The sequence below is a fragment of the Frieseomelitta varia genome, unplaced genomic scaffold (genome assembly GCF_011392965.1).
Source record: "Frieseomelitta varia isolate USP_RPSP 00005682 unplaced genomic scaffold, Fvar_1.2 scaffold_355, whole genome shotgun sequence".
Classification (NCBI taxonomy): domain Eukaryota; kingdom Metazoa; phylum Arthropoda; class Insecta; order Hymenoptera; family Apidae; genus Frieseomelitta; species Frieseomelitta varia.
This window is the reverse complement of record NW_025110096.1, coordinates 9,822-31,381: the sequence shown is the minus strand read 5'-3', so window position 1 is coordinate 31,381 and position 21,560 is coordinate 9,822. Positions and strand designations below refer to the sequence as shown.

At 34.3% G+C, this 21,560-nt stretch overlaps 2 protein-coding genes and 1 long non-coding RNA gene across 6 annotated transcripts; 1 reads left to right on the top strand and 2 right to left on the bottom strand.

Moving 5' to 3' along the window:
* Positions 1-2,641: 2,641 nt before the first annotated feature.
* Positions 2,642-4,270, bottom strand: LOC122530816. The gene is made up of 2 exons (XR_006307105.1): positions 3,124-4,270; positions 2,642-2,682 (listed from the first exon to the last, which is right to left on the bottom strand). It is a non-coding gene; the product is annotated as an uncharacterized LOC122530816 (long non-coding RNA).
* Positions 4,271-5,418: 1,148 nt separating this feature from the next.
* LOC122530815 lies at positions 5,419-18,890 on the bottom strand. Of its 3 annotated transcripts, none has more exons than XM_043658129.1 (3): positions 18,811-18,890; positions 17,645-17,785; positions 5,419-6,978 (listed from the first exon to the last, which is right to left on the bottom strand). In XM_043658129.1, the coding sequence occupies exons 1-3, from the start codon at positions 18,811-18,813 to the stop codon at positions 6,826-6,828; spliced, it is 297 nt and encodes a 98-aa protein (XP_043514064.1). In that variant the 5' UTR covers positions 18,814-18,890; the 3' UTR covers positions 5,419-6,825. The 3 variants fall into 3 exon arrangements, with proteins under 3 accessions (XP_043514064.1, XP_043514062.1, XP_043514065.1); XM_043658127.1 differs by having other exon boundaries at positions 5,872-6,978; positions 18,650-18,890; XM_043658130.1 differs by having other exon boundaries at positions 5,874-6,978; positions 17,645-17,782; positions 18,650-18,890.
* On the top strand, positions 18,868-21,553 carry LOC122530811 (vanin-like protein 1). Of its 2 annotated transcripts, none has more exons than XM_043658124.1 (8): positions 18,868-18,978; positions 19,327-19,447; positions 19,621-19,761; positions 19,864-20,013; positions 20,073-20,239; positions 20,304-20,518; positions 20,594-20,698; positions 20,858-21,553. In XM_043658124.1, exons 2-8 carry the CDS (start codon positions 19,388-19,390, stop codon positions 21,541-21,543), a joined length of 1,524 nt encoding a protein of 507 aa, XP_043514059.1. In that variant the 5' UTR covers positions 18,868-18,978; positions 19,327-19,387; the 3' UTR covers positions 21,544-21,553. The 2 variants fall into 2 exon arrangements, with proteins under 2 accessions (XP_043514059.1, XP_043514058.1); XM_043658123.1 differs by lacking the exon at positions 18,868-18,978 and adding an exon at positions 19,062-19,107.
* Positions 21,554-21,560: the final 7 nt, after the last annotated feature.

Below are 21,560 nucleotides of genomic sequence, written 5' to 3'. Positions count from 1 at the left end.
TATTGGACACTCAGGTTTGTCCGGGCTCACGTTTTATGCGTTTATCGATCGTGCATGTAATCACAGAGAGTTCGCGAGGAAGCTGGGAGTTCAGCCCAGATTCGGTAGACGACGACGATTCCTCTTCCACGAGTGAATCTACGGTTACGAAAGGCCGGAGATTCGTCGAGCTTACGCGAAATGTAGGAAAAACATGGGAGAAGCCGCTTCTCGTCGAGAGTGATCTTACTTTCGGCATCCGCGACACAGCGAACGAAAATTTGTACGCACGATCCTCGACCAATGATGCACGCATCGTTTTAATTAATAAATATTACGAGATTTAATATCGACGCAACAACTATTATTTATTCGATTTATATAAAACGATATGACTTCCCAAGTGCTTCGACGTCCTTTTTATGACTGAATTTTTGATATAGTTATTACTGTTTTATTTTCTTCGATCTTCTTCTGCCAATGGCGTCGCCACTGTTCTGTTTTCCACATTATATACCTTTTTGCGATGAATTTATTACCACATCTTTTCATTTTATGGGTATTAAATGAAATGACTGTAAAATAATCACGTTTAAATAACGTATGACTAATAGAAGATGTAATCGTTGATTTAGAATTCACTGAATCTGATCCAACGTGAAGTTTGTTGAAATTATTGTAATAACATTTACGTGAAATAATATAAATAATAATACGTGAAATAACTGTAAAATAATCACGTTAAATAATATACGACAAACGGAAGGTGTAATTGTTGAAATAGAATTCACTTCATCTGATCCTACGTGAAGTTTGCTGCAATAATTGTCAATATTTACATGAAATAATACAAACAATAATTCGGTGAAATAATCGTGTAATAATCACGTTTAAATAATACATGACAAAATATGTAATTGTTGAATTAAAATTGTCTGATTCAAGTGAAATTTGCTGCAATTATTTTCGATAACATTTGCCAGACTTCTTCGAGCAGTGTGAAGTGAGCGTTTATAAAGACCTCTATCTCGTTTCAACCGAAGTAAATTAACCTCTTGCGCTGGAATGACATGCTACGCACGTCGAGAATTTCTTGTCCTAAAATTGCAATGTTCTCTCAGTTTTAAGTATACTTAGGTATAACGCAGGCAAAACAAATAATAAATTTATTGCCTCTCAATAATTTCTATCCAGTGATATCGTGATATATTGCTGTATACGGTTTGGTCACTCGTTATGGTCCGCGGTGGTTAACCTCTTGCGCTGGAATGACGTGTCACACACGTCGACAATTTTTTGTTTCGAAATTACAATATTTCCTCAGTTTTTAAGTATATTTAAGCACAACCCAGGCAAAACAGATAATCAGTTTATTACCACTCAATAATTTCTATCCGGTGATATCGTGATATATTGTTGTATACGGTTTGGTCACTCGTTATGGTCCGCAGTCAGTTGCCAGCGCAAGTGGCTAAGCGCCTGTAGACGCCACGAGAGCAAATTTTAAAAGCGTCCTTAGTAGCCAAAGGATTAAAAATACACGAGTACATTCGTGGACATTTTTATGTACAAACATACTGGCTTTGTTATGACCGGCCGTACTGGCGTTCGTTTAATTTCCTACTCTCCCCCGTTCGTTTCAACGTGCGGCGCAGTAATAACCGAACGATCACTGTCGTTCCCAACAATCACTATCCAAATCCGCGATATTGCAGCGTTCGTTTCAATACTCTGTCCGCTATCCATTTTTTTTCCTTTTTTTCTTTTTTTTTTTTTTTTTTTTTTTTTTTCTTCAAAGTACACCGTTCCTTATCAGAAAGGAACGATGGGGAAAAATGACGATCAAATTCGCAACAATTTACATGTGAACCGCGTGAAACGGTTGTTCGCTTCAGACGGAAACGACGATTTGATCGAGACACGCAACGTGGCTTTTCAACGAGCAACTGACCCACGCTCTATAGAATTAAGGATATTTCGAATCAGCCGATTTAAAGTATCGAATTAATTCACCGACTTAACTATTCGATATTCTTGAGATATCCTTTTAAATGTATACGATAAATCGACGCGATGTGTCGATTAGAAGAATTATACCGCTGTCCAAATCTCTCACGTTCACCCACTTTCGACGAATTAATGAACAAATTCGAAATCAGAACCGTGCGGGCGACAACGTGTCGACAATTGGATTAATTAACGCGTACGACAATTAACAATCAATGATATACAATCGCGAGTTTATAATTCAACGTTATTGCCAACGCGTTACAAGCTCATAACTCGCAACGAATACGACTTTGTTTCTCGCTAGAACAAATACAGAGAAGTATTTTCTTCCTTTTGCCAATGGAACTTCGTAATTTGTCAAACTTTTTCCCGTCTTCTTCTTCTACTTCATTTTTCTCTCCACTGGCTTCTCTCCTCTCTTTCTACGCTCTTCTTCTCCGCTTCCTTTTCACTCGTTTCTCTTTTATTTCCTTTCTTCTATTCTGCTTCTCTCCACTTGTTCGTCCCTTCCTTTTCGCTGCTTCGTTTCTCTTCTTTTCCCTGTCCTGTCTTTAAAATTGAAAATATCTTGGGACGTACAACTAGTTTTTCACCGTGTTCCACTGGTTTTCAAGAAAAAATCCGTAAAAGATTGCACGGAATGCAATTCTTTCCTGTTCCGTGCGACTCTTCGTTTCTCGATTCGTTGGCCGTCTGACAACCGTTTCGATCTCGCCACGATCCGATGCGATCCGATCAAAAGATTAAAGCAAATTCGACCAGTTGGACCGAAGGTCGGACGATCGAATGCGAGAGTTGCATGGTGAAAACACGATATACACTCATCTGGTTTTCGACGAATCCAACAGGACGGTGTGGAAAGGGAGAAGGAGATAGAAAAGGAAGAGAAGGAGGAAATGGAGGAGATGGGGGAGAATGTGGTGGGAGAATGAGAGCGGAAAGAAAAAAAAAGATTATTCGCGTCGTTGGCCAATAACGGAAAGAAAATTCTTCAAAAAGGTTGACTGACACGCGACTTCTTGCCTCGACGGAAAAAAAAAAAAGAAAAGAAAAGAAGAAGAGAAACAACCGATTTGACTTTAACGTCCTTTCGAGGTCCCGGATTATTTCGAAAACCAGTGAAAATCGACGCACCGTGACTCGTACTTTTAATCGATCAAATCACTCTGAATTCTTCGTTACACGGTAAAGATGTTCAGCCATTGCTCTTCGATATGAGTGTCCATTTCCTTCGATCCTCGATAACGTCCTCCAGGGAACAAGGACAAGGACGATGATAACAAGGACAAGGACGTCGAGGAGGATGACACGGAGGACGATGAGGATAACGACGATGACGACGATGACGACGACGACGACGACAACGACGACGATAACCACGACAACGACGACCACGACGATAATAACACTAACAAGGATAAATGACAATCGATATCAGGGATGAGATACTCTTGAAAAAAAGATACGAATGAAAAATGCAGAGAGAACCGATCCAACGACTATTGTACGTTTCGTCCAACTGAACGGACGAGCCGTTTGCTAAACACGAACTACCTTTCTCCTCTGTGGTATGACCTACTCGTACACTGCTCTCAGCTGCTTTCAACCCCCGGAATCCTACCGTTACCCCTATGACCAACCCCCACCCTCGTCCTTTCTCCCAACCATCCCCTCTCATCTCCTACCCCCATTCCTCATCACCACCTCTGCCTCCTTCTCCTACCACTGCCCTCGTTCCTCCCGTTTCGCTTCTACCACCCCGTGTGTCCCACTCCGATCTCTCCCGCCTCGTTCCCGCACCACAATCATCCACACTCTCTCCACTCAACTCTTCCTGGACCTTTGCTTCCCCTCCTACTCTCTTCCCAGGATCGCTTGCTTATACATATGTACATATATCTGTTATACTATCTCTCCCTCTTTCTATCGCAGTGCTTCCTTCCTCGGCGCATCCCTTGCTCCATCGTTACCCACCATTCCACCCACCATCCTACCGCTGGTGCCTGCCGTACTCCTTCTCTACTAACTACCCTTTACCGACCGGTCCTGTACTGTACTATACTATTTCGGCCGACGTATGCCCTTGCTTTACCACTTACTTCTCCATGCCCCTACCGCCCATCTGTCGCGTGCGCTTCTTTTCTCTTCGTATCATCCCTTCGAGCACGTTCCGCGGTTCTTTCTTTCGTCCAGTCTCGTCCCTTTTCCACTCTACCGTCCTTTTCGAGTTTTATCTCTTTATCTCTTGGTTTCTTTCTCTCAAACTTCAGCAAACTCGGTAATCCCTTTATTAATATCTCTTTTCGTTGTTTATTCAGCCACGATGTTGTCGGAGACATTCTACGCTACGTTATTTTCTCTTCTGCTCTCGAAATTTCATTGTTTTCGACGAAGATTTGCCAGCGTTGCGTAACTCATTCATTCGCGTGATTATTTCTCGACGCATTTTTTAAGTAAGTAAGAATATTTGAATCGTTAAGACGCAGCGCGGTTTAAATAACTGACACGAAAGACGAAGTTATGACGTAAATTAGTTTTACGACGCTTTAATTTACCCATCTGGCAGAGAGACTGCCGAACAATTGACTACCAGCGACACAAGGACAAGGTCAAATTTCCATTTCCCTTTATTCGCTTTACATCGCAAGGAATCGTGACGAGTAATATCGGGCGAGGATCTTTCGCGATGGAAGCTTTTAAGGAGAATCAAATGAACTGTATCTATACTGGAAATTGATCTTTTTTTTCTTCTTTTTACGAAGCAAGCAAAATAAAGATGGTAGTTACTGTATGAATCCCAACAGAAGACAGTAGTTATGTATGTAGTATGCAACGTAACAAGTGGGATATCTGTTGCATTCCGCCGATTTAAGTGCTGCGAAACATCGGACTATTTGGCAAGTTTCCAATTGGCGCCTTGTTGGGAATTACGGAATTTATAGCGCACTATCTCCTTCAATTTCTCCTCGTTTGCGATTTTTTCCAAGTTTGTCGGTCGATCAAGTTCACGAGTTTCGATAGTCAACTAGTAGGTACTCGACCGTTCCTATTAACGACAATGGCAAAACCAATACGAAACCGAAGCGATCGATCGAGACAATGATAAACGTTTGTAAGTTGCTTTATATTTAGTCCGATTATATTTTCTTCTGTTTCTTTTTTTTATAAACATACACGTTAACGCAATATATATTTGAAAAAGATTATTATTTACGAGATATGGTAGCTTAAAAGGAGCAAATAAATATTGGGTAAAAAGGGAAAAGAGGAGATGTATTTTCTGTAAACTAGGTTGAGAGAATTGAAGCACTATGTAAAGCAACTAAAGTTGAGAGTATAAGAAATATAGAAATAGTAGAGGGAATAAATAATAAAAGGGTGATAGAATGTTCAAGAAAGCTGAAAGAAAAGAAAAGAGATAGGTAGAAGCAGGAAATGTATGGATAATACGGATAGATGAATGGAAATTATGTTTCTTTATGAGTTAAATTCATTTTGTGAGTCATACTGGGTTTCTCCCTGAAGTGACTAAGTTACGTATGTAACTGGTGCAGAAATTTTCTGACTATTCTATGTTCGTGTGCATGTCTGTTCGTAAGTCCAATAGTTTTAGATTCTTAGTGAATCCTGGTGAATATTGCGGTGTGATTCTTGTGACTGACATTGATGTAATTACAATGCCTAGAGCTCTTAATTCTATTACTACTGGTATGTATTTTATAATTTTATCCTGTTCCTTTGGTATAATATTTGCATCACTTGCTATTGCTACGTCTGTTAGATGTATTATTATTCTCTCTTTCATTTTTCGTTCTTCTTTTTTTCAATTGCCCTTTTCGTTTTCGTAATTAAATAAAGGCGTACAATTTGAGTTTGTCGATTAAATTTATTTAAAAATACAATATTCATATTTGAAATAATATTATTTCGAATATGTCGATTTATTCAAACGCGCGCGCGTTATGCTCGGACAGATTTAATTATCCTTTGAAAATTTAACAATACTGGAATATCGAAAATGGAGTAAGAAAGAAAAGAGAGAAAAGTAAATTTGTACATATATTGTACGCTAATAAAAATCAATCGATACTCATGTAATCAAACAAAATGAATAAACACGGATTTCTCTAGTGTCGGTAAAATCACCTTTTTTCGACAGTTCGCTGGCTAGGTGGTCGGTCAAATAGTCAAATACTTCATCAGTCCGTGGTCAAATTACTTACTCAGTCGGTAACAGAGATAAACGGAAATAACTCTGCCTTACCAACTAGTATTTTTAATTTTTAATGTGAATTCATATACCTCGTCTGTGACTACACGGCGAATTTGATAAAAATTATCTAATCTTTTACAAGTGTTTTTATCATGAAAAAAAGTATTTTGAAACATAAAAAATATATTACAATTGAGAAGTATTCAATAAAGCATAATTGAAACTTCATTTTATGATTCATCATTTCTATAATATATAATCATCGTCTTTGATCATAACGATCTTGATTAACTGTCCAATCAATGATTATCGATCATTTAATGATAAGTAATTATGATTAATAGCCTGATATCACGTTAATTAAAATCTTACAATCATTAATCAAATTACGTTTTATCAGTCTGAAACATAATTTCCGTATTATAATCCGTTACTCGTCTGCCAAGTTATCATTTTTCTTTTAAAGAAAGTGTATCGTTATATTTGATCGAATAAAAAGAATATAAAGCCAATAAACTGACATTTGAGCTTACCCAAAAGATTTTGTACTGATTAAAGGTGTCTTGAGAGTTAAAAGACCATTTCTCTTCGGTGATTTTCCATCGTTGAAACTGTCCCCATGTTCATTCTGTGGTTCGAGATCGTTGTCCTGTTTGGATTTTTTCGCTCGAAGATAAAGCCACGCTGCCATACCGAAAACCACCAATATCGCTAGACCTCCTACTGTTCCAAAAATTGCTGTTAGAATTACGTTTCTTCGCTCCATGCCAAGATACCTTTGAAAAAAATACATTTATTCGAGCAGGGCAATGCTTTGCCAATTTTTGCCTGTTCTGATCTCTCTCTCTCTTTTTTTTCTCTCTTGTTCAAATTTCGTAAAGAGTATGCTTGAACCAATAACGATGAAAAATTGTCGATATTTTAAACTGTTATATCACATAACAATCCATTCGGTCTCATTCAAAATACAAAGTCTCTATTTTTTCAATCTATAGTTCTTTTTTCTTTTTTTTCTGATTGTAAGATATTTTCACTTCGTGTAGAGTAGAAAAATGAGTGTCAAAAATTCAAATGTCTCTAAAAGCAATGAAAAATTTTTTTTCATAATTAGATCCACCATGGTCCTATAGTAACTTGCTGTATAATATTTTTTCGTCATTTTATTGAATTTTAAATATTATTAAACAATATTAAACAACAAAAATTTACGAAATCCCAAAATTTTGTTATAAAGGAAAGACTTCTATTTCAAGACTAAATTTTCCAACATTTTGGAGACGTTTGAATTTTTGCAATTTCCGAAACTAAATGTATTCTTGTTCAGAAGCTTTATATTTTAAAATAATTCGAATTGTTACATGATTATTTCTCATCAAGTTTTAATAATTTAAAATATCGATAATTCTTCGTCGTTATTGATTCAATTAGGCTTCTCACTGCATATCGTCAATTAAATGCAAATATCGTATCATATTAATGCATTAACGAGGAAACAGAGTATCGTGCGCGACATGGATATTAAAAATACGACTTTTTTTTTGCTCCTCTCGTTTGCACACGTTTCCCACTTTGTACACAGAAGGGGAGTTGGTGCTCGTCGAGGACAAGCTGAGAATAAATAACGCGACGATCAATTTCTTTGCGATTCGGTGTCGTTCTTTCAAACGAGTCCTCCATGTTCGTGGAGGACAGCTGAAACTTCTTCGATTTGATTTCGAGCAAACAACTCTCAATTTTCTCACAAGCAAACAGTTGTATCGCAACGATATATCATCTCTTTTGATTATGTTTGTCTAACAATAAGTAAACAATACCAGCGATTCTTTTCCGTTCTTATTTCTTTGGTAGTTTTCAAAAACACCATTTTATATATGTACGTGTATTATTTCAATACAACTCCTCATAATACTCAAAAAAACATGTAACATTAGCTGATTACTGGAAGATGGCACGAAAATATGTCTCATCATTTTCGTAAATGTAATACAGTAGAATCTTCTTTATGTAAATTTTTATTTTTCAAACATCTTAATATTCTTATGTCAAATTATTAGAAGAGAATATTTATTAGTAATTAAAAGATCATCCGCCATTAGCAGATGTTCTTTACTCTGATTCAAATATTAAAATATTCGAAAAAAGGGAGTTTCTATTGCATATGAAATTATTAGAAATTAGAATTATTTTTCTCTTCTGTTATGTTTGTAATATGTCAAAAATCATCGAAAATGTCGCAAAACTTTAATAAAACTGTCATAGGTAACTTAAATTTAGACATAAAGGATTAAATAAGACCTGGTCTACAACATTTTATATTACAAAGTGTGTAAAATGTTACAGCTCACAATTGGTATCTCTCACATACTATTTCAGTCTTTTTCCCCCTATTGAGTTTTATAAAAAAAAAAAAAAAATATGTAGTAATGATCCTTACAACCACGTATTTGTTTCTTTATAGCCTGTTCCTCTCACCCTCCTTTCTTCCCTTCTGTTTCTACCGTAAATAATTTGATTTCATAGTGAAAGACACGCATAATTGCTCGATTATTATGCACATACACAAACAGATTGGTTTTTCCTATGACGAAACGTCGATTAGGCGGTACTTACCCGAGAACATGTCAACAACGCATTTTAATCGTTATTCCTTACGATTTATTATATCACACAGTCTAGTCAAATTAATTCATTTGCCCTTAGATACATTATACATTTCTTACATCGCCTATCAGTAATTTATTTATGAAAAAAATATTTATTTACGAAGAAAATATCATATCAAATAAAATGCTAGATACAGCATAATATTCATATTAGTTTATTTCTATTTGTGAGCTCTAATATCAAAACAAATTATACAAAAAAATTTGTAAATCTTGTAAAACTAGAAAAAAAATACTAAAAAGAATTAAATTCACTGAAAAAATGCTTCCTTTTATTTTTACAAGTTTTATTGGAAATAATCGCTGTATTTAAATGGTATTTGGCATGAAATTTTATTGATTGTATTTTTTTGGCATATGATATCGCCATCAACATGCATTGCCAGAATAAGCATAGTACATAAGAGTTAATAACATATATTATAATATACCCGGAAAAATTATTTTCACCATTTTATACTTATTAACTCATTTATACTTATTAAGGATCTCGGTCCATAAAAGTTTAGAAACTGCTCTATGTAGTTTCGAATGGTTTTTTAAATAACCATCCTAATTATTAATCTTTCAATTAAAATCACTCTCGCTAAACAAAAGGTTCTCCTGCTCGATTGCTATAGCGGATGTTGGTTCATTATTCACCTTTCTACGCCGTGATCGTAACAACGTTTAACCAAGCGCATAGAAACTCAACGATCCGGTTAATGATCGATTATTGTGTGAATAATAATAATTCAGCGAGTAGACAGGACGAGATAAGATAAACGCTTTTCCAAATCATTCAAAGTTTACGAAGTTTCAAACTTCAATCGCATAAGAATTGATTGCTTGATAACTGATTTAATAAAATACTGAAGAGCAATACATTTGAAAAAACAAACATACTTGGCTGGTGTCTCTCAGAGACTAAAAATAAGTTATCACAAAATAAAATAAATAACAAGTTATATAATAAATAATAAGTTATCGCAAAAATTCTTATGAAAAATATTAGTAACAGTAAGTTCGTTAAATTAAGGATATTAATCACATGATTGAAAAATTTCAAGTAACAATTATGAGTAAGTTGTGGATTTTTATGCAAATTCATATTTTCGCGAGAATAATTTAAAAAGTAAAACCTAGGCAGAGGTATTATAACAGATAACTGTATTATACATATTTTATATATTTTCGTGCATTTTGTATAACTTTCATACAAAACTTTCAAGGAAAATTCTTTTACGTATTAAATATTATGCTATGAATATTTTATATATTTCATGTGCAACATCACGTGTAACTGAATGTAATTTCTTAAAAATTTTCCATAAATACATAAAAATTCGTAGTAGACTTAAAATCGTTATTCCTAACAATATTTTTATCAAAAAAATAATTGTTATCTATCCTACACGACAGTTTTCATTCTGATAATAGCAGTTAATTAAACGTGTCAGTTGTCGGCTAATTCTTTCCATTATTTTATATAAAACCACAGTCTGTGTGTCGCACGTTTCTTATATCTCTATCAAACGACAATTTCGATAGTTCCACTACGCTCTCCTCAACGGTCCCCAAATATTCTTCTTGCACATAATAGACTTGGATCGAGTTCTTTTGCCCGAGACAGAGCAAACGATGCTCAAAAAGCGTGAAAAGCGTGATGAAAAGCGTGAAAGGCTGGACAGCTTTAAAATTCAACCGACTTAAGCACTAAGCGAAACGGTATTTATAATTGACCCTCTGCCGAACTTTCAAAAGCTTTAAAATTAGGTCGAGCAAAATTTTTCTCTTTCTTCCGTACGTTCAAAAAAGGACACGATCGCGCGCGTGCAACGATCTACCGTTAATATCGAATCACGTAGCACGTTCTACAGAATTATCGACAAACCGGGTTAATTTCTTCATGAAAGTGAAACGCTATTCTTACATTTTTCCGTTGTATGCCGTTTTTAGGCGAAAAAAGTAGGGTAAAACCTATAGAGTAAGATCGGACAATCGCATATTTCCGAGAAATCTTCTTGTCCCGTCAAAGCCAAATAAGTTTTTTTTTTTTCAAAACAAAGACTTCATTTTCTGATTCAATAAGGTTCAATTAAAATTTCCAAGTGTTCAAAGTTCCTTTGTCATCTACTATTAGAATTACATTAAGCACGCGACATGATTTTTACATCATTTAGCGGATGGAGAAATGAAGATACTTTTCTTTTAAAAGATATTACGAATTATGGTGTGCAAAAATATTGAGACACTTTCTTCATGACTGAATCTGCTATGGATTTAAAAATTTAACGTTTACCTTCCTTTTACAACGACCCTCTAAAACTTGATATGCGATCTTTTGTTTTATTGAACACAACTGAGATCTGAGATCTGAAGTCTGTACATGTAATTTGATGATATATTAATAATAATATTACGCGACAGAGCTTGTTATTACAGTTTTCTTTGCTATCACTATCCGATAGAACTTCCATTAACAATGTAAATTTGCTCAATTTAACCCCTTCTAAGTGATTACGTCGAGGTGTAAATATTTTAATTGAAAAATTATTAAGATATGCTTTTATCTGAAAACGCGCATTAGGAATCCGATCATTGTTTGTATCTGCAATATCGTTCTATCAGAGATTATTTGAATAAAATATTTGAAGAATGATTATTTAAATAATACATTGTCTTATTTGACTCGATGTTATCTGGAAATTATCTCTTGTAACAACAATTTTTCGGATAACATTTAATTTTATTGTACAGACATTGTCAGAGATACAAAATTTCTATTTCTATATCTACATCACTTCAGACATACATATCTAACAATAAGAGTAAACAAAGTCGTTGTCATCGAAGTAACTACTAACAAGTAGTTTATCGCTTACTTTATTTAATATTACGTATAAAAATTCCATTCCAGATAAAGCATCACCTTGTACTGAGATTATATGTTATTTTATTTTAATGAACTAGCTCAAATAAATTGCTCGATTATTTGCAAATGGTTTAATTTAACTTGAGCAACAAGATAAAGTCACTTTTCCTACGTTATTTTTGAAATAATAAGATCATCTTTATTTTGAATAAAATTTGCTCAACCTTGATCTTTGAATGTGATATTGCACTTTAATCCTCAAGTGGTATTGTGAGCTCACAAACGAAGATTACAATTTGTATTATATTACAAAAATTAAAGGTATTTAATTTTATTTTATGCTTTATACTTTCCCCGATAAAGAATAAATTAAATGAAAAATTAAATTAAATGAAAAATTTCGAACGTAAAACCTAGATTTTTATGACTCTCAATGTTCAATAATACCAGTTTGGGATTAAATGCTCGATTTTAATCGTGTCGAATAATTTCCGAAAATAATGAATCCCGCAAAAGTTCAGTTAGAGATAAACGGTAACAAATTGGTAAAGAAAGAAACGTTCGAAACGTTATTCATAGAGATGACCTGGGAGCCGGTTCTACCCCGTTGCCAATGCCGTGCCGCGACTCGACGCAACGCGATGCGACGAGGGGGTGAATATGTAGTAACCTTGACCGATGCTAGATATAAGTAAGACGTTGCAACGACAGATACTGCTCGAAATTATCGCCCTATAGATTTCGCCAATTTTCGTCAATTCTTTTCTCTTGCTACTTCTGCGCGATATCACGCACAAAAGCAAGTATATTTTCAATCGTGAATCTGGTAACTCTTAAGTAGACCTTCAATTAATTGAAGTTTATGTTTCATTTGTATTGAATTGATAAGTAGAAATAAATTTTCTTATATCAGCACTTAAAACAACAATGAAATAACAGAGAAACAGAAAGGATCTTCGAATAAAATTGGTTCAAAACTGATATCAATAAATGATGTAATTATTAGTTTCAATTTCCTATCAGAATGATCCAAAAATAAAGCCAACAAATAAATGGCAAGTTTATCTAAGAAGACATCAATCAAACATCAACAAGACATCAAATCAGAATCTTCAGTTGCTGGAAGTGTTCGATTATTACGATATAATCATTACCACAAAAAGTATTTATATAATACAGGTCATTTTTAATTGAAAATTATTGATAAAGTAAAATAAGTACTGATTGAGTCCAAATAATAATAAAACAATAGAAATAGATTCGAATATGAAAGAAATTTGACGCTTATATTCAAAAATTAAACTCGACTGTTATTTTTAACTGCTGTGTAACTAATGTAATCTAGGAACGTAATAAGCACACAAGATTATGAATTTTCGATGTTCGTTAAGAGCAATACGCGATGACTATTCAAAATAACTTTCAATTAAATATGTAATCAATAAATGACTAACCTGAACGAATTCAACTTGGACGTCTATGGTTTTGTTATCTTACCAAACTCTCGAGTATTCGAATTAGTAAAATGATTATTGAATTAAAGATTTTATTTTGTTTCACCATATACAAAAGTAACCCATCGTAGCATTGATTTCAGTGGTATGTGCACCTTTGACATAGATATTTTTAAAAATCGCCTTTTCATTACAAGATCAAGCATATTGACCGGATATTGATAGGAGCGTTTCGATATATTAATAGTCCTGTACGATGTGAATCTTCCGCTTCCGCTTCCCTTTCATTCCCTTTCACAATCTAGTAATAATCGCTTATTTTTCACGTGCGTTTAAGCGAAACGTGTGTTTAAAGTATGAACATATTCATTCTAAACGTAAACATTATCATGCATAAATATTTCAATATGTCGCAAGTTATTGCAAATATATAAAATACAATTCAAATGGATCTTTTTAATTTAATTTTATATATACAATTGATGGAATAGCTAACATCAATTAGTATAAATAAAAAAGCTAGTGTACATCAGTTAGTATAAAGAAAAAAGATAGTTGAAGATTTGACTAAAGATTTATTTTGCAGAAACATCTTAGTTCACTAATTTTAAATATGTCTGTCCAGTGTATTAAAAGGATCGAAATATGTATCTTTAGTTACGTTAAAAAATTTTGTGTAAATTTTATGTGTCAGCTATTTAAAAATGCATATGGAATTTGGAACTACACAGGTTCCTCGTTTCAAATCAGATCAAAAACAGATCAATTGATCTAAAATATAAAAAAAAAATTAACAGTAGTCGATTGCAATTATGAAAACAAAACAAAAATACCAAACTTTTGATGAAATCGCCAATTATTAAGCGTTCAATTATTAAATTTATGCACGATAGTGTATACGGTCCGAACGCGCGTCACATTCAACAACTCGACACTCGAACAAACGAACAACACAGATGTTAAAGGTATGAAAGAAAGAAAGCGAAAAGCGAGAAAAGCTACAACAGGGAAAGAAAGAGAGAGAAAGAGAAAGAAAGAGGAGAAAACAGGAGGAATGTGGAGATGAAATTATAAAATACTCACCAAAACAGAGGAGCAAACTATCCCCTGTCTCGTTGGTCTATCCTAAACGCACGCTACTTAAGAAACAGTTGTTGCGACGAACGACATCGATAACCGACAATATTCATGGCGTTTACGTTCACTGATGAACACCGTTCATTTTCAAAATTTCGCTGATGATGATCGTCGACGACGGTGTCGTTCTTTTCCTCCGTTGACGCACGATCGGTCAACGGTCATCGCCAAAGAAAATTCCTACGTCTACGCTTTACGTACGTGTGTGATGATGAAAAATCGCCGTCCACGAGAACGAGGCTGACAGAAAGGTGAACCAATACGAATCGAAAAGACCTTCACAAATCAAATTCTGAGCAAATTCCCAAACGAGATCAGGGTACAAGAGGCAAAATAAACGAAAGCATAAAGAAGATAATTCGCGCGGAATCCACAAACAAGATTAACGAAATAAAACGAAAAAAGAACGAAGATATGAACGATATTAATTGAAGAAGGAGAAAGCAAGGAATAACGAGCAGAAGTTCAAAAAAAAAAAAAAGAGAGAAAGAACGCACGAGTAACAATTATAGTAACAGTTAAACGGAGAGATGCCGTATCGCGGATCAGCGAAAATCGAAGAAAAAATGGGAAAAGAAAGAAAACAAGGGGGCAGGGGAAAAAACGAAAGAATGAAGAGGAAGGAAATGACGTTAAAGATTAAAAAAAAAAAAAAAGAAATGAAATATGGACCAAGAAAAGGATCAGAAAAGAAGAAAGGAAAGAACACGAAAGAAAGATCGCAGCGGCTGAGTAAAGCAACGGAGAAATGATTGAAAGGAGGAAACAAAAGTGTTTGCTAGTTTGATTACTGATTAGAAAAATGTTTCAAAGCGAGAAGAAGATTAAAGATAGAAGGGGAGCCGCAACCGCGTGGCAGGCAGCGTCGCGACGCACTGCTGCTTCGCGGCTGGTAATCCCCACCGCCGCGACCCCGCCAGTTTTCCACCCGTATACGAGCTCGCGCCCTCGATCGCCACATCGCCCCCACACACCACCCCCACCTTTTCGACTACGGCACACCTTGCGAAACTCGATGTCCTATAGCACACCCTGTCAGGTTGATACGCGACCCCACACCTTTCTCGTGTAGGTACTTTCCCCTCTTCTTAACGTCACTCAATCTATACGTGTTCGTTCGACATTTTCCCAAATTTTACCCCCCTCCCTCCCAGACTACCATTACTTCCTCTTTGATCTTCTTGCTCTTTTACCATACATTTTTCTTTATCTTTTTTTCATCGTTGAATCTAATTGAAACGATTTACGTTCTCAGTCGATATTAATTTTCAAGTGTGTCTCATGTGATAAAGACGCGCGTTACCATTTTAATCTCTGAAGATTACTCAACTGCTAAAGATAATCTTAATCCAACTTTCTTCGATTTAATCACTTTTTGTTAAGTAACTGGAAAAATTGTGTTATTTTATCTCTTTAATTACTTAATTATTTTATATTGTTTTATCTACTTAAACAATATCTTCAACTGCGCATGTATTGTTAGTATATCTTATGTTAATATGAATGCAAATACTACTTATTAGAGGTGTGCGAGAACCCAAAATATCGGGTCGGTTCGGGAACACGAAATTTTTTTCTGGATCGGGATGGGTATCCGAAAATTTCAAGATTCTCGAAAGAGTCGGGATTCCCGAAAGAATTGGGATTTGGGAAGGGATTGGGAACAAGCTTAAATAATTCTTTAAAACCCACGCCTTCGACATATCATCGTTTTCCTGAAAATGTTCCCAAACAGAGCCTCTTTACCTTCTTCCTTTGCACGATGTCTTCTGCACTACTTCCTGCTATCACAACTTTACTCTCACTATCACTCGACATTTTTTTTAAAGATTTTAAATCTTTATTAAATTCACACAGATTTTGAAATATACGTCTGAACTTCCCGAATTTCTCAGCGATACTGCTCAACAGCGTACATAATATCCAAGTACTAAGCACGCAACCACACATTTGTATACATCAGGTCATACGATTCTTAGAATCCGTGTTTCCAATAACTTTCACGGAAACTGGCAGAAGAAATTGAACTGTGTATTTACATATTTTGTAGGCTGCTATACAGCATTGTAGAGTAGGTCGAGAAACAGTAGCCGGGTTTTCGAAATTTTCGGGAAACCCCGATTTCTTCGGGAATGTCGAAATTTTCGGAATCTCGACCCGTCCCCCCCCACTCGTCCAGACTCGGGTTCCAAATATTTTCGGGTTCTTGCATACCCCTACTACTTATATATATATATATATATGTATATAGGCAAGACAAATATTAATGCTGTTAGAAAATAATGCTTTCTGTGTATTGTGTATTAAAATGGTGATCTAAAATTTAATCACAAATTTAAAAATATCTTATCTGTATAACTATATAACAATTAATACTCTAGCTAATAAATCTACTTTAACTTGTCTATCAAGAACTATAATGTAAATGTAATATAAATGTATAAATAAATGAGCTAAAGAGGAATTCATGAAGGGATGAATATATCGTTCAGAACTTAGAATAACTTGCCTACATATATGTATATTGTACGCATATATCTTCGAGTGTCTTTTCTCACTGATCCCAAAAAGAGATTTCTAAAAAAAGCTTGAACTTTATAAACCCAACCTATCAAAAAACTAAAGATTTCTTTTTACATAAATACTCTATCCTTCGATCCTAAATATCTATATTGAAAGCAAAAGATTCGTTACCTATCGTATAATTCCTACCTATACTTTAATAACGAACAATTATGATTATTAATTATAAAAAAAATGTATAAACTATTATTGAAATTTATGTTTCAAATAAATTATTACGAGATTAACCAATAATTTACGATCAATTTGAATGATACCATTCTATTCAAAAAGCACGTAATGCAAGTTATCAATAACCTTAATTGTTAAATTGATCAATAGAAAAACAATTAATCAGCATCGAAAAAACTATTTAATTTTATTAAAAGGATGCGTAATAAATGATTAACTCTTGGAGTACCAAGTATAAAAGTTCAGTGATCCCTTAGAGACCCTAATAGATCATGAGTTACGATTGACACATCTGTCTTTCATTATTTCATTTATTATATATTATTTATTATCGTATCATTTATTTACTGTCATATATATTACTTTATATGATTTGTTTATTCATAACATTTGATAGTTTTTCCAGAAAATGCCATGTTATTTCCAAAAATAACAAAAAAAAAAATATATAAGTAAATTAAATAGATCCAGCACAGTTCCCCAAGAGTTAAATAAATACATATCAATTAAACCAAATTAATAGCAGTGTATAAACGACTGCAAAGTAATAATGGAAGTAGTATGCAGTTAATAAACGCACCAAAAGTCGGCTGATCTTGATGCCACGATTTTCGATGGCAGAATGATCTCGTGCGCTGCATCGCATCGTACCTATGCCAATTTCTGTTTGATGAGGTTTCGTTTGGTAACAAATCTCGAACGCAAGCAACAGCCAAATCGCCTACAAAACGTTTTCAATAATGAGCATATCGTACTTACATTTGAGTGTAACATATACATACAAGGATATGTGGATAGAAAGTAAATGCATAAATATTGTTTTAGTGCTTAATTAAAAAATTATTAATTAATTTTTTAAAAAGTGCAAGTTGTAAAAGATTGTTTTATAGAAATATTTCAATAATGAGAGTATAGTAATCAGAAAAGATAAAGAATAAATACATTTTATACATATATAGAAAAAAAAATTTCTAATTTTTAATTAATTAGTATAACATCCTGCTTTTAACAACGATAATATTTTGATACTGTATCTCTACATTTTCATTTATATTGTATATTCATGTATTTCAGGTGATATATTAATCTTATTATCTTGTAAACTTTATTTTTAGATATAACGACACGTGTTATGTGTAACTTACTGCTTGAAACATCATTTTGTATAAATTAATCATTGCATGTACTAAATGTTTCAAATATTTGTTTCATATGTTTAATGTGATTGATATTCCGTAATTAAGATAGAAAACTAAAAATCAAGTTTTCATCAAAATTTCAAATTAAGTTTGCAGATGTTATAAATTATAAATAATATAACCTAACCTAATATAACCTAATTGGATATCGTGACAAAATAATGCAATCATATTTGATTTACACACAAGGTAATAATAGAATAATGATAATGGCATAATATTAATAAAATCATTAACAATATTTGTTATGAGTGGCAACAGTGGCAATGCCAATGATAAAAATTAAAAACAAGAATGATAATAACAGTAAAAATATACGACATACATGCACATATATAAGAACATATCTTAAATGCTACGCTTATGTATGTAAATATGATAATTACCATTCTGTACTCGAGATTTTTTTCTAAAGTTTTGACACCTTCTATGTTCTCACATATATGTATGTCTAATATATATCTTGTTTCTACTATTTGTAATGCAAACAAAGGTTAAGTAGAGATAAAGCAAAGAATATTGGTAGGAATCGTTCAGAAACTCCTACCATTCGATTCGCACGGCGTGATCACATATTACACACGCGATTATACGGTAAATCCCTCATTGTGAAATATTATTATCAGTTTGTGTGTATGAGTATAAATACGGGATATCGAGGAAATATTAAATCAGTATTAATCACTCATCGCCGATTTGTTTCACCGCGGTAACGGTAAAATCAAACTATTATAACTCGCGCAATCTTTAACAGATTGCGCTCATGTCGTTACCTGACACTTCATTTCACATTTTAACTAATCGTTTACATGCGTGTGCGTTTAGTGCGACAACAGAGTCAAATGTGTCATTTTATACTTCATTAAAAATATATTTTATATATGCAATGCATTTAATACATATCTTTAAATTATATGTGTGAAAATATGTAAAATTTACGCAATCAATGTATAAAACAAAAAGAATGTTTATAAATGAAAGGATGAATTCAAAAATCGTTTGATTTTGAAACGTAACCAAATCGTATAGTTATAATAACGATAAAATGTGTTTCATTTTGTAGGCTGTTAGTTCGTCTTCGTAAAAGCAAGAAAATCAAAGGATCAACAAAAGAAACAAACACCATGCGTGGGAAGTTGAGCGAAATAGGATTTCTCCTAATCCTTGCACAATTTTCATGTCAGGTAAAGTTGAAATGACAGAATTGGCAAATATAAAAAAATGTATAAAAAAATTTGACGAGAATCGGAAAGATTTTAACTTGAAAAAATAAGAATCCGAAACATCTATTAATAAAAATAAGAATAATTCAAGAAAAGATCGTTCGCTGATTTATATCATTATACATACGAGACAGATGACAGAACAAGTTTCGCCGGATTATTATACTGCAGCCGTGGTAGAGTTTTCACCGACTTATGTTTGGGGCGATGCCTTAAAAACTTTGACGTACAACACGAACGCGTACATCAAATACATAGAAGAAGCAAGTAGACAGGTGAGTTCGATTGGTCGATTGATCGATCTAGGTATCATTACGATTTTCATGATCTAATTGATATTCGTTCTGATAAATCTGATATGGAAATTTATCGTACAGAACGCTGACATTATCGTCTTCCCGGAGGATGGGCTAACATCGACCAATTTGCCCAGCAGAATAGAACTAATGGATGCTTGGACAACGGCGATTCCTTCCCCTCACGATGAATATATCCCTTGCACAGGAACTGAAATCAACATTAGTGAAGTAGGTATTCTGTTTTCCACACTCGACTCAGTTCTCAATTCCCTTTTTATTCCTTGTAGACGTTAAAAAGATTATCGTGCGCTGCGAGAAGAAATCGCATCTATGTGGTAGTAAATATTGCCGAGAAAGAGCTTACAATCAGAGACAATGACTGTTCCTTGAATGGCACGTGGCATTATTACAATACCAACGTTGTATTTGACCGAACGGGAAAAATAATCGCCAGGTAATTATATTCTCCCGATCAATCTCGCAACAATTCCTTTCTCATTTCTTGTACTGGTAACCAGGTATCGCAAAGTGAATCTCTATATGGAACCACAATTCTCGAATACCGAGATACCGGAAATCGTAACATTTGACACTGATTTCGGAGAGAGATTCGGTACCTTTATATGCTTCGATATACTGTTTGCTGTGCCGGCCTTAAATTTGACGAGAATAGAAGGAGTTTCAAATATCGTATACCCGACCGCCTGGTTCTCGGAAACGCCATTTTTAACTGGTATCTATGTTATCAATGTACTACATATTTTCTTTGAATGTGATTCAGTTTTTTCATTTGTGACTTTTCCTTCAGCTCCACAAACACAATTTGGATGGTCCTATGCCGAGAACGTAAATCTTTTGGTAGCTGGATATCATCATCCGGAAGTCGGGAATGCGGGAAGTGGTATTTATTTAGGTATGGCACGTGCACGCAATTTTATGCTTTCACATCTGTTGAAATATCTACTCTTCACTTTTAATCTCCTCATTTTTCAACTATCTATCATAAAGTCTATTACCATTGTGTATTATCATCTTTCAATCATGTTTCAACTCAATTTCTCGGCTTTTTCAGGTCGCAACGGAATTGCTAACGTATCCATGATTCACGATCCTGAGTATCGGCTTTTGATCTCTCGAGTACCAAAAACAAAACATAGAAAAACAGTAATGGAACAGGAGTCACCGAATAAAGAAAGGGAAGATCAGAAAACGGAAGGAAATGAATCGTCAAAGAAAGTGGACACACTTGATTGGATAACACTATTACACGACAATGTTAAAGCGTACAGGACTTCTCTGTTAAACTATCATAGGAATGAGGTACATCTGATGTCTAAAGATTTTCGTTGTCAAGTTGAGGCTGAACTGCAGATCGATGATTCGTCTCCGATTCGTTATAACGCAGTATATTTTAATGATGTTCGCACGTACGGCACTCGAGTGGAAGCCGGTGTTCGTTTATGTGGCCTGGTCCAGTGTCTCAACAATTCGGTCGAATCTTGCGGTTTCATTGCCCGATCCAACACAACCTTTTCCAATATAAAAATCACAGCAACGTTCCTCAGTTACGATTACCCAAAAATTCTGGCAATACCCAACGTACTCGACTATTCGCTCCTTCCTTTCAACGATTGGTCGTACGTTGAGAATACGCGTGGAGCCGAAACCAATGTAACTATTACTTTGAACAAACCGATGAAAGATCTTATCGCTTTTGGTATATATAGCAGATTCTTTGATAGAGACAGATGGAATTAATTATGATATTTAACTTG

Excerpts from the sequence above, each read along its gene's own strand:
- LOC122530815 (XM_043658129.1), bottom strand. Across the intron at positions 6,979-17,644 it reads TCAAGATCAGCCGACTTTTG|GTATCTTGGCATGGAGCGAA; the intron begins GTGCGTTTATTA and ends TTTTTTTCAAAG.
- LOC122530811 (XM_043658123.1), top strand. The coding sequence starts at position 19,073 with ATGCGTGTGCGTTTAGTGCGACAACAGAGTCAAAT. Across the intron at positions 20,014-20,072 it reads CTGAAATCAACATTAGTGAA|ACGTTAAAAAGATTATCGTG; the intron begins GTAGGTATTCTG and ends TATTCCTTGTAG. Across the intron at positions 20,240-20,303 it reads ACGGGAAAAATAATCGCCAG|GTATCGCAAAGTGAATCTCT; the intron begins GTAATTATATTC and ends ACTGGTAACCAG.